Raw genomic sequence first — 13,356 nt, 5'->3', positions numbered from 1 at the left:
TAAAAATTTTCTCTAAAATTCCATAACTTAGGCTTTTTTAATTCTAAAATGATGAAATTTCAAGAAAGTACTGCTTTAGATCTATTTCTTACATATGTGTGCCAAATTTCAAAATTTTAGAACACGAAAGACAATTTTTAGAAATGTTTATGTTCATTCAAACTAAAATTTTTACTCAAGGGTCCTAGAAAAATTTGTATATTAAGCAATTTTAATTTCAAATTAATAAAATTTGAAGGAGTTATTGTCATAAACCTGTTTCATACGTGTGCTAAATTTTAAAATTTTAGACCAAGAAAAAGAATTTTTAGAAATTTTGATTTCTAATCAACCTAAAAATATTTTCTCAAAAGTGCTAGAAAATTCCATAACTTAGACATTTTTAATTCTAAAACAATCAAATTTGGAGGAGGTACTGATTTAGATCAATTTTTGTTGTGTACAAAATTTCGAAATGTTAGATCACGAAAAAGAATTTTTAGAAATTTTGACATTGATTTAAAGTAACAATTTATTCAAGGATTTTATAAAATTCCTTAATTCGAACAATTTAATTAAAAATTAATTAGATTTACAGGAGTCATTGTCACAGACTTGATTCTTAAGTGTGCTGAATTTCAAAATTTTAGACCAAGAAAAAGAATTTTTAGAAATTTGATGATCTGTGAAACTAAAAATTTTCTCAAAGTGCTCTAAAATTTCATAACTTTGGCTTTTTAATTCTAAAACGATGAAATTTTAAGAAAGTACTGCTTTAGATCTATTTCTTACATATGTGTGCCAAATTTCAAAATTTCAAAATTTTTCAACTGAAATTTCTACTCAAGGTTAATTAATTTACCTTTACTATTTTCGAAAGTCATTGATCTAAAAATGGGCACACAAATTGACACAATTCACATTTTTGCAGCAATGCCAACTTGCAAAATAAAACCAACTATTCGAAATGGCACGTTTGACTGCCTAGACATTCAAAAGGTGATTTTCTTGCCGCGAATGAGTATCAAAAATCTCATGAAAAAATGACGGAGGCGCACAATTTGTATCGACGTAGATTATTTTGGGGCCGAATTTTAAATGAGCGCGAAATTCTGCGTAAAATAAGCACTAATAATAAGAATAAACCAATAAATAGTAGAAACTAGATATTGATCATTTTGGGGTGATTTTCAAGAAACTTTTTCAGGGCAAAAACGACGTTTATCATCTGTCCAAATTTCAAATCGATAGGAGATGTAGTTTTAGATTTATTAAAAAAATATTTTTTTCATCGTTTGAATCGGATTTTTTTCTCGAAAAAGTCAACCATCGCATTTTTTAGATTTTAATTCGTCTATTTCAACGTTAAAAATGCAATTTAAGGCACCGTTTTACGGTCAAGTATAAAAACTTAAGTGCATTTACCAAAAATTGACTGAATTCTCGTTTCCGTCTAAGAGAATTAGCCGATTTTGCAGTTAAAAATAGTCATCTTCTTAAAACAACTTTTTTAAGAAAAGGGGTGTGTTTGCAATGCAAAAATCAATCTGTACCTCTTCAGTTATCTTGGTTTTAAATATTATTAAATTCCATTAACAAATAAAAGAAAGTTTTATATCTGAGAGCGAATTCTAGACAAATAAAATCAATGATCAAAAAATTTACTGATTTACATAAAAAATGCAACACCTAGAAGCTGGAAACAGATTTTGATTTATTTCAGCACAAAATTGAAATGATCAAAATTTCATCAAGATATTTCAACTGGTTATGTTTTTCTGGGGGTTCTTGCTTCTTGAAACAATACTTTTAAGTGTGTTTTTATTGGAGAAAAATTCAAATGAGTGTATTAGAAATCGCGGCAGGCCGACATATTATTAAATATCTTTAAAATTTATAATGCTTTTTTGTTCAAATTTAAATCATTTGCTTATTGTTATTGACAAATAAAACTTTTGTATACATTTCACCAAAATCGGCCCACTTTTTATAAAACTCAGTATATACAGGGTGGTTTTGAAAAAGAAGCGGAAAAAAATCACATTTTCGGCGATTTTTATTAATTTTAAGGTAAGGGTAAAAATTCCAAAATCCTCACCTTAATCGGCGCCACTGATATGCACAAAATAACCTTAACAACAACGCAGCGCATTTTGTTCGTTAATAATCTACCTATGCGTAGTAACCTTAGTAACCTTAGTAATCATTGGCGTTGCATGAAAATTGGAACAAATTTCTTTTATTTTTTTCTTGAAACTGAGACAGCAATTTAAAAAACTAAACCTTCCAACTTTCTTCATTTACAATGGATTTTGTTTTCCGCCTCTATTTCAAAATCACCCTGTATAAATTATCAGATCTTAGAGAATTCAGAAATTGATTCTCACAATTAATTTATTTATATTGATCCAATTATTTATTTAAAATAAAAAGAATCTAAATGAATACATATACAGTAAAACTTTTCCAAACGGACACCTCTAATAAGCGGACAGTTTTGAATTCCCTGGCATAATTCTTGTTTACTTTGCCCCATTCATACAAGAAGTCTTAGTTAAATGATTTTAAACGATGTCAACCTCCAAATTCAGTTAGAAAAAAAAAATTGCTGTGGAAGCAAAATTGAAACAAAATAACAGATTTTGAAAAAAATTAAATTACATTTCTGCTCTTTTTTTTAATGTTTTATTGTTATGTTTATTTTTTATCCTTAATGTTTAATTAATATGTAATGTTTAAGAATTTTTACAAAAACAGTTTATGTACTTGTATTTCTTTAATCTTTTATTGTTAATAGGTAAATTATTGGTTTGAAGAAATTTCGCTTTATTTATTAAGTACAGATTTTTATTATAAAAACATTTTTAAAAATTTGTAAGCGGACAAAATCTTGACCTTCACTAGTTTCCGCTTAAGGGAAGTCCCACTGTACAACCTAAAATCAAAGAAAACGAATTAATGAAATGATTACTAAATTTAGAAGAATTCAGACTTGAAAACGACTAAAGAAAATCCCAAGAAAATTTGGGGAATCAAAAAATCGAAAAAGTGTATGCATAGTCTAGAAAATTTAGGCAGAATTGGGAATTTAAAAAAAAATTAATGTAACATAAATCTTAAAAATGTTAAAATAATAATAAATAAAATAAAGTTTTGACAGTCTCTTTAATTAGATACGATTAATCAATACATATATGTATGTCACCTGTCAAACTTGTCAACTGTCAATCAAAGTACATACAGTATGTCCCCGGATTGAGTTCACAAGAGGGAAAAAAAGTTTATTTTCCATTTTACAAAAAAATGACAAAGGAATAACATTTTTTGCTTATTTCAAAACAGATAAATCTGCAATTAAAATTTCAAAATTAGGAGTTTGTACTCTTAAAATTAATTTTTTCATTATTTTTATTTATTATATTTTGTAATCGTATTTAAATAATAGCAGGCTGTGGATTCACAATATCAAATAGTGCGTTAAAGATTAAAGAAAAATTTACCCAATAATGTTGTAAGTATTATAAAATTGGAAAAGAAATGCAATTTCATCCTTAACAATAATTGAGAAAATTCGAAACAGTCTTAGAGAATTACGAGTTAGAATAGAACTATGTGCTTAAACAGGTAATGGGTCAATCAAATAGTGGAAACTAGTTTAAGTTAAGGAACAAATTTCATTCCTTTGACATTTTTTGCAAAATTAAAAATAAAAAAGTTCTTCGTTATTTTTTGTTTTTTCGATTTTAAGAACACAGCTTCATAATATTAAAGTTTTAATTAAAGATTTATTTATTTTAAATTAAGCAAAAAATATTATTCCTTTGTCATTTTTTGGTAAAATAAAAAATAACGTTTTTTTTCCTCTTTTGAACTAAATCCGGGGACATACTGTATAATAGATATTAGAAGTGACCAACATTTTTTAGGTTCAACAAAAAAATCACTTTCAAAGCGGAATTTCCAGAGACACCCTTGAAACTAAAAACATTTATAAACACCTTGTACTACAGATTTTAATTTATGTTAATCAAACTTTTTTTTTAATTTTGACCTAAATTTCCTTAATATTTTTTTTCTCAAATAACGATCCGTACAACTTTGATTTAAATATTGGCGTTAATATAAAGTCTTACAATTCAGCAATTAATAAAGCAATGTAAAAATATCAACATTTTACTTTTCCAGAAAAATTTTTACGACCAATAAGGTAAACAGCAATTTGCAATAAAGCTAATATTTTATGATCGTACACTTTGCAATATGCCGATCCTCCCGCATTTTATTCGTTTAATCGATTCCAGAATACTGTCGTTGATAAAAAAAAGAAATCACATTGCAAATATCAAGAATTTTGATACTCCCAAGAAGCGCGCATTTCTAATTAAATTATTCCAGTTGATAATAAGCCACCCATATAATGAATACATCAGCAATTAGACTAGAAATACTAAGTGAAGTGTATGGCTTTTTGATGGCGTTCCTGGAGATTTCAGTCAGTAATATACAGTTGATGGTATTAATTTAAGCAAACCAACCGGTCGCAAATGCAAGAACACACTATACTGCTTTCAAATCAACCATACTTGCTAGTTGATTTTTTATTTTAGATTAGCAGGTGAAACGACTTATTGCAGGCGACTGCTACTTTTATTTTTATAAGAAGAAATTTTCCCATTTCCTTAATTAGAGTGTAAGCAGATGAAACCTGGCGGAATTTTTATCTATATTCTTTGCATAATTAATAATCAATTTTTAAAAGCAATTAATTCAATTCTTAAAAAAATCGATTCGGCACAGTTTTTACTCCAGCTTTGCCATTGTGCACCGCTATGCAATTTGATGACATTAAAGCATTTTTGTGCGTTTTTCAGACTTCTATTAAAGTCGCATTAAAGTAGCATTGCCACCTGCACCAAACACACAATAAATTAAACAAACGAGACCATTTGATGCTAATTGTAGTAAACTAACAAAAAAGTGAATATTTCAGGTACCACCCACTCTTAAATCGTCCGCCAATCAACCTACAAACGAATATCAGGTGTTAGATTCCGAAAACCAGGAGGTGTTCCTTAAAACAGACACGTTTTCTATTCGCCGATTGTGCGTTAGAAACCGGTGGAAGGGATGGAGGGTGTGGCTTTCTATTGCCAGGGATGAACATGCGTTTGCAGGATCAGTCGTCCTTACAGCTTTCTAAGGATAGGGTGTACTCAGTGTCAGGATCAAAGTGACGTTGAATGTGTCAAGTGGTGGTTTTTAGACCATTGCGGTGGCGCGACCTAAATTTGGGACACTAGTGGACGTTTTTCGAAGATATGGTAATTCTGTAAGTACCTTGTTTGTCACACAAAACTGAACTAAAAAGATAATCCTCCTGGCGCCTGTCAAGTATCTTAATATTCCACTTCTTTCGCACGAGAACTTGTTGTTTTTGACTCGAAAAAATGAAAATCACTTCCTGTCAGAGATTAAAAATAACCAATGCGCGTACTTGATTCCACTCGACTAGAATTATTTACGAGTTTAAAATCAGATATCTTATAATTAATCGAACATGATAATTACCTTCCCATTGACAACAGTAAATTACGATTGTTTAATAACCAAACGCCTCGAGCTACTTTACGACCGATTCACCAAGAAGTCGATAACTTAGTGAGATTAAATTTATTACTAGTTGATTTTACACGCTTTAATTTTACGGTGCAAAACTCGCGTGGGTCGAATGCTCATTATCTATTCATTACTACACTTCCCTTCCATACCACTTATGCGACCATCCCTTCAGAAATCACATTCCTCCATTCAAAATGTGCCGAATTCGATAATTCGCGCGGAGACTTCAACGCCAAGTCAGGCGCGAAACCCAAAGTAATCTTAATTTTTTTTTTTCTTGACAGGCATACCCCCTCCTCCCCTGGCATGTCGTGCCGGGTCTACTCAAGCTCTTCGTCTTCCGACTGGGACATTAATGATAGCGCAATACCGAGAATCAATGAGTTCGACACGTTTTCCGAATGGGCTGATGGGCACTGTCGCCTGGTTTACCGAGCGGACAATGAAGACGCCAAGAGGCACTCTTCCGGGTGGGCAATGCGGAACACGAATAATCACAACGTGCACATACTTAAAAAAAGTTGTCTGGGAGTTCTAGTCTGTTCTTTACGTTGTACTCTACCTAATGGTGATAGGGTGCATCTGCGACCCGCTATTTGTGATAAAGCCAGGAAGAAGCAACAAGGTTCGTTGTTCAGTTTTTGTGGTTTTGAAGTGTTCAAATGCGTTTTGTACAGGTAAACCTTGTCCGAATCGGCAGTGTACTGGTAGATTGGAAATTCTGGCATGTCGAGGACACTGCGGATATCCAGTCACGCATTTTTGGAGACATACGGATCATGCGATTTTTTTCCAAGCGAAGGGGGTCCATGATCATCCGAGACCGGAAGCCAAAAGTACGTCGGAAGCTCGACGAAGTTTGGGGAGTGGGAGGCGAGTTCGAGGATTGGCGGTGCTGTTGGCGAAAGAAGCTGCTCTAGGAAATAAGGTACAGAGAGTTTTTAGTTTAAATTAATGTTTCCGATTTTGAGAAACGCGCCAATAGTTGTTAACTAAAGAGATCTGAATTCTACAAATATTTACTAATTACTGCGAATAAGCTCAATGCAAGTTAACTCTGGAATGGAATGCATGCCATTTTATCAGAAATGCCCAATTAATTTGTGTTTGCTTCAAAGTGCAATGTTCTGAAATTTTTGCAAAGTTGATAAATAATTCGAAGATTATATTAAAACCGTAAAATTTTACAGTTTTGAAATTAAAACTGTAAAAATAATTACAAAAATTCGTAGATAATCTTAAAAAAAATAGTTTCGTCTCAAATGTTCTAAAAATTCTGTTTTTGGTGTGAAATTTTAGAATTTAGCACAATTGAAAAATATGTAAGTCAAAAATAAATTTTATTGTTTTAGGAGTAAAGTGCTAAAGTAATTTAATTTAATAGAAAATAATTCGTTTCTTTTAATGTTTAGAAATTCTGTTTCTTGTTTAAAAATTTCGAAATTTAGCACAGAATGCTAATCATGTCAAAAGTGGTAAAAGATGCTAATTTTGTTGCATTTATTGCACATTACAGTAACCATAAAAAATTAAGCATTTCGCTGTAATTTAACTTAAAAACACAAAACAGTTTAAATCTGTAATTTACTCGCTTTACCTAGAGAAGAGTTCTAAATTGGGTATATTTAGTCCCAAATTTCAACTTTTAAAATAATTAAAATTATTTGAGTAATTTTGATTATTTCTCTTTTTAGCATTGTCGAAAAAGACATTTATTTTAGTAGTCAATCTAATTTATAAATTATTTTAACATAGGCAACCAACCGATCCACACTAGTGACCAGAATGCACAAATTATTTCACATTTTGACAATGAATTTGTTATCAAAAATACGTGTAAATATTGGATTTATAAAAACTTGAACAAAAATAACATAATCACATAATATTCTAATAGAAAAAACTTTTTTGTATTGTTGGTTGCATAACCGTGGCGTTAAAAATATAACTTTATATGAGAAATACATATTATTTTGAATACCTACAAATGAATTGTATCGAAAATGGCGCAACAACTGCATAATTATACAGAAAATCCGAAACACCAAAAAAATCTGTCACATTTAATTTTTTAAACTATTGCCTTATGAATTTAGGGCCGAAGAAGTCGATTAACTTAATAATTATTCTATTTTTTGCAATTCCTACCTTGAATCTTGCACATTATACCAGATCACAAAATTTATCAAAGCGAATATCTAATCTTTAATAAAGTAAATTTACGAAAAAAAATCTAATTGGGTCGATTTCCACAACAATTTAATTGAAATTAAGTTAATCTAATTTGACATTTGATTTGAAAAATGGTCACATGTCACTACAACATGGCGTTAATATTTAATACAAAGTTTTAATATAGCTTCTCCAAACTAGATATTTACAGTTTAAATTAGACTTCATCAAGCACAAGCGACGAAAACAATGATACTAATTATTCACGAAACATAAAAGTACTAAAGTAGAGCAAAATAAATTCTAAAAGTGACAGTTGGCGAGAGTGGTATCTAAATAGGCAATTTTTCGATTGTCAAAACTTCAATTTCAAAATTTTAAATTCGACTACCAAAAAAATTCATAATTTCAACACTTCCCCAAGGTAATCTAAAATTAAATAAATCGTCGGCTTAATGTCGTAAAATAAATCGTCGACTGAAGAAGTGGAAAGGCATTTCTAAAGTAGAATGCCTCCTGATTCTAAATCCGAAGCTCGTTTTGCTCTATCTAGTCAGGATTCAGAAGTATTTGTAAAATAAGTTTTTTTACGTACCCCGCGTTCACTTTTTTTTTTTTTAATTTTGCTTGCAAAATCATGAAACTCTATAATACAGGGTGTTCTAGAACTAATGACCCAGAGAACAATTAGAGATGTCGACAGCAATACAGATGGTAAATTACAAAACACAAATTGCTTAAGTTTCATAGTATAGTGGTGTTATCTCTTGCATCTAGAAGTTAGATGACAAAAAATATAAAGTGCTTTTTAGAAAAAAAAAATCTTTCAAATATTTTGTAAAATTATTAATTTCAAAAATTCTAGATTTTTGATAAATTTCGCGTTCCTAAGTGATTTACCTAGATGCTCTTGGAATAAAAGATAAAATAGATAACAGATAAAAATTATTGTCAATTTGAAGACGTTTTCGTATAAATTTAGATAAATTTTTCGCCTCAGGCAAAATTGTCGTAAAATGGCACCAAATTGCCCGGAAAAAATTACGAGTAGTAAATAAATGTTCAGAGCCATCAAAACACTCTCAAGCAAATCCCATAACTTTGCAAAGTTTCATGAAAAAGTAAAGAAAATAAATTTTTGTACACAAGAATTGAACAAATCGCGACCTGAGAACTATAAGGTTCTAACTAACATTTGAATTAAATTGATCAGTGTTCACGTTATCAGTGATATCTCTTTAATTTATTAAGTATTTATTTAAAAAAATTACAGGATATATTAATATCTTTTTGATTTGTTAAAGTATTAACTTACTACATTTTTATACTTGATAGAAAATGTTTTCAAAAAATTTCAAAACACAATTTAAATTCTTACAAAAATCACTTATAATTCTCACGTCGCGAAATATCTTCGAATCCAGACCAGATGGAGCAAAACGGATTTCAGAATAATTGTGTTCTTTCTTTAAAAACATGACATTTTGTAAAATTTGACGGCAACGGAGATTAAATATACGCGCAAATAATTTGCAGTTTTGAAACAAATACAAGTTGTTTATAAATGTTTCTAGCATCGAAGGTGGCTAAGAAATGTCAAAGAAATTTGCCGCTCTTTACAAATGTGGGTTTCAATTTTTCAACTGACATTTGTAGTTAACCTCAAACATTAAGCAAAGTTTTGAGAAATAAACTGTTCTAGTTGTGGTTTAAAACCTGAAAATCAAAAATTTGTTAAAAAACGTCACTGAAACGTAACTGAAAGTAAGTAACATTATAAATAATTTTCACGACAGAATTCCAGAGCCACCCTTGATGCTAGAAACATTTATAAAGACCTTGTACTTCTCCTACATATTTTAAAAATTTTATTTTATTAATTTAAAAATCCAGGCAAGTACTCCAGGGCATTATCGCGAAGATTCGGAAATAAAAACCTTGCTTCACTGCTTGCTTCCCTTCTAAGAAAAACTTTTGATAAGAGATTCTTTATTTTTATTTAAATTAGCTTAGGTTCCATTGATAGTTTATAAATTACTTTCATTTAAATAAAAATAACTAGTTTCTTTAAGAAATGTTATGTTAAATTATGTTTGTACATAAAATGTTCTACAAAATAAATGGATTATAATAATTAATTAATTGTAATAATAAGTCTATTTGCCCAACAAAAAAAATCCAATAGGCTACCGGACTGTTTTTTTTTAATTTCAAAAAATGAATCTGTCCAGTCTGAAAACATTAAAAATATTTAAAAAATGGATAGTTTCAAACACGCGCCTTGGTGACGTAACAATTTAGTCGACGTCTATTGGCTGTAGGTAATGCCGAGGTCATTGGTGAAAACGATGAAGTTGAGTTTGAATTGAGGTTATGAATGCATAAAATGTGAATGGACAGATGACGTTCGGTGCAGTTGATTCCTGAGCTGACTTATGACAACAAAACTTCTGATTGGTTGACGCAAGTGTGCTATAAATCGGAAACCAGTTAGGAATTATAACGCTTACTCTATCTCACTCTCAGCAATGCAACATTCCGTTGGCGTATGCGTTTTCTCAATTCAATGCATAGAAAGGAGTTATGACGTAGTCACTGAAGACTTATTTAAACTAACAGCGCGAAGCTGGATTTCAAACGAATATTTAGCTAATAATTCCGACCTTTGGAGAACAAAAAATCTGTTTGGTAATTGATTCATGCGTATACGTAACTCATAAACATAATAAAATGCATCGATTTTTCTGGTGTCCGGTAGCCTATTACAGGACAAATATGAAAAAAGGAGTTATAACTAAAACAAACAAAAATAAACTAAAATTAAATATGTAATAGCAAAGACACCCAAGATTTTAAAAAGACATTAGATATTAGATATAATAAGTTAAACTTGTGGACTTTTAGAGCTCTCGCCTTCGGCTCGTGTATATAAATGATCCACGCGTGAAATAAAACACTATTGAAGTCACTTGTTATAAAAAATACTATTTTATGCTATTTACCTGTTAAACCCAATTTACAACATTTTTTGACGTAGCTATGGTAACGCACCCAATGCGGAAACAGCAAATTAGAAAAAATATTAATTAAAAGTACCCTCAATCATAATCAAACTTGAGAATCACAAAATAAAATGTAGAAAAACACGCAATCAAAACAAAGCTTAGCATTTTAACAAACCATATTATTTGTTTTTACACCTTCAAAATATTGTACATCATACTTTACTGTAATTAATTAGTTAATTGATTCAATTTATATCAGAACAAACGTGTCCACGAGATCGATGATAATTTCGGTAAATTGGCAGACCTGTGAAATTACGGGACAAGCGAGTTGCGTGTGTATTGAGTTTACTACATCCTGTCTATCGAATTTTTCATAAAGAATACCGATAAAACAAAACCTTGTTATTATGACTACATAAAACGGGTAGATACTAAAGATAAATTGTTTAGCAACTACATATAAAATAATACATTGAAGTGTAAACTGTAAACGTTTACCACCAGCTATTTCCATAACATCAATGAAACAAGGTCGCTTATTTTCTTCATATTTCGGATGACATCATCCTGACCACCAAGAAATACAGTCCAGACAGACGGAAATATACATTTAATGAAATTGGTATGTAAAACAACGAAGAAATATGTTTCTGTCAACACTACATCTTCTAGTGGATTACCAGTATTAATTGCCGGTTTGTACCCCTCAAATTGTCGGTCTCACTGTATAATTACATATGTGTGGTCGATTTATCAACCGTAACTTTATTTGTCTCGAAATATTGGTAATTGCTGATGCTTAATCATGTGTTAGACAAACCTCTCATTATCGGACCCCTTGGTTACATTCCCAAGACTCAATTTATTGCGTTTGGACTTAGATGATTGAGATAGTAATAGAGTTTTTTCTTCCTTCCAGCTAATGTCGCTCCGAGAGCCCAAGCGTCAGTGTCGCGATTTGACCTCGGGCCCACGTAATCTCAACCCTCCTCCGCTGATAGCAGATCAAGACAAAGGTAATAGAATTTTAATTATAAGCGCACAGAGATTAAAGTGATTCCGTTGCAGGTTATTGTTCTTGTCCGCCTTTTGAATGTATTTGTAATTATCAGCCGGTAATTTCCACTACTCTGCAACAATACAACCCTCACTCGCCCAACTACCAGCAGCCGCAGATTCTTGACTCTTACTGGACGCAAGAACCGGCACAAGCGCAATCGTATCCGGTAGACACCTTGAATCAACAGTACGACTTTGCGAACATTCCGGCGGATTTGTTTCAACCTGAGGAGATTTTCCAGTTGGATCAACCGATTAAGCCGGATTTCGTCGCCACCGCGCAAACTGATATCAATAAGTCGCCTTCGACTTTGTTGGATTTGGGGAGCGGTACCATCCATAGAGAATTCAAGTCGGAAGAGTACTGGAGTCAAAACATCATGATCAATGACGATAGTAATAATAGTGGAAGTAGTCGGTTCAATCTAAGTCAATCACCTGATAACAGTCTAAGTCTCAACAATAATTTAGTTCCTTCCATCAGTCAAAACCAGTACATGGAGACGGCGAAAATTGACGAGTTATCGTCGTACACTGGCCACAAATCTTCACATAGCTACTATCAACAGACGCTGCTGGATGGCGATTACAAAAGTCAAACGAATTTTGATGTTGCTGGTGATAATAAAGTTTACTTTGAAGACAATATGCAAAACTTTGAAATGTTTCAAAATTCAAAAGCTTATAAAGCAAATTATCAAGAGAAATATATTGATTTAGGACATTATTCTGAATACAATAATTTTCTTTCAGTCTACGACGGGAGCAAAAATAATGAAAATGCAATGTTCGGCGACTTAGACTTTCGAATTAATAATTGTGTTTCAAACACGAATGGTTTGCATTATATTCATGAAAATTTTGATCTTATTTCACATCCACAATAATACAGTATTTTCACGTTTTTGAGTGCCTTTTACACTAGTTAATTTCAATGATCTTCATTATGATAGAGTATGTATAGTATATTATTGTTGTACACTTGTATATATGATGTAGAATTAAACTAATAGATTTGTGATACACCTGTGGTTTACTTAACAATCCATTTGGCCTCTTTTTAAACGTACTTACTGCTTGCTCTAATGTAAATTAATATTTATTTCCTTCTACAGCACATTTTTGAACTTCATATTAAATATTGTCGGCTTAGATCGTTAAGTTGGCAAGTCCATTTTGAAAACACAGTATTTTTAAAAATTGAATGATTTGAACTCTACTTTTTTCATTTATCTGAAGATTTTTAAATAATAAAAAAGTAAATGACAAGTGTAACGTTAAGATCATCTGGGAAGGCATTTTAAATGAGTCATTTCTAGGCCCACTAAAAAATTTATTAAAGAGTAGATAATTATCAAAATTACAATTTATTCCCAAACACCAAATTTTGTCAAAAAATGCTGACGCGCGTTTCGATAGCAATGCTAAAAAAAATTTCTTTGAAAAAGTAGATACTTTGTTTTTGCTTGGGACAGCCGATTTGAAAATTTGGAGAATAAAAATAGAATGTTTTTAATTC

General features: G+C 31.0%; 1 protein-coding gene across 1 annotated transcript; it reads left to right on the top strand.

Moving 5' to 3' along the window:
- Window positions 1–5,163: 5,163 nt before the first annotated feature.
- Window positions 5,164–12,860, top strand: gcm (glial cells missing). The gene is made up of 5 exons (XM_088037840.1): window positions 5,164–5,308; window positions 5,883–6,223; window positions 6,276–6,526; window positions 11,698–11,794; window positions 11,847–12,860. Exons 1-5 carry the CDS (start codon window positions 5,298–5,300, stop codon window positions 12,722–12,724), a joined length of 1,578 nt encoding a protein of 525 aa, XP_087893966.1. The 5' UTR covers window positions 5,164–5,297; the 3' UTR covers window positions 12,725–12,860.
- Window positions 12,861–13,356: the final 496 nt, after the last annotated feature.

This window comes from Gnatocerus cornutus, chromosome 5, assembly GCF_029298725.1.
Source record: "Gnatocerus cornutus isolate USDA-ARS CGAHR chromosome 5, icGnaCorn1.1, whole genome shotgun sequence".
Taxonomy (NCBI): Eukaryota; Metazoa; Arthropoda; class Insecta; order Coleoptera; family Tenebrionidae; genus Gnatocerus; species Gnatocerus cornutus.
The sequence above is the reverse complement of the archived record's forward strand: the minus strand, read 5'-3'. Positions and strand labels throughout refer to the sequence as shown.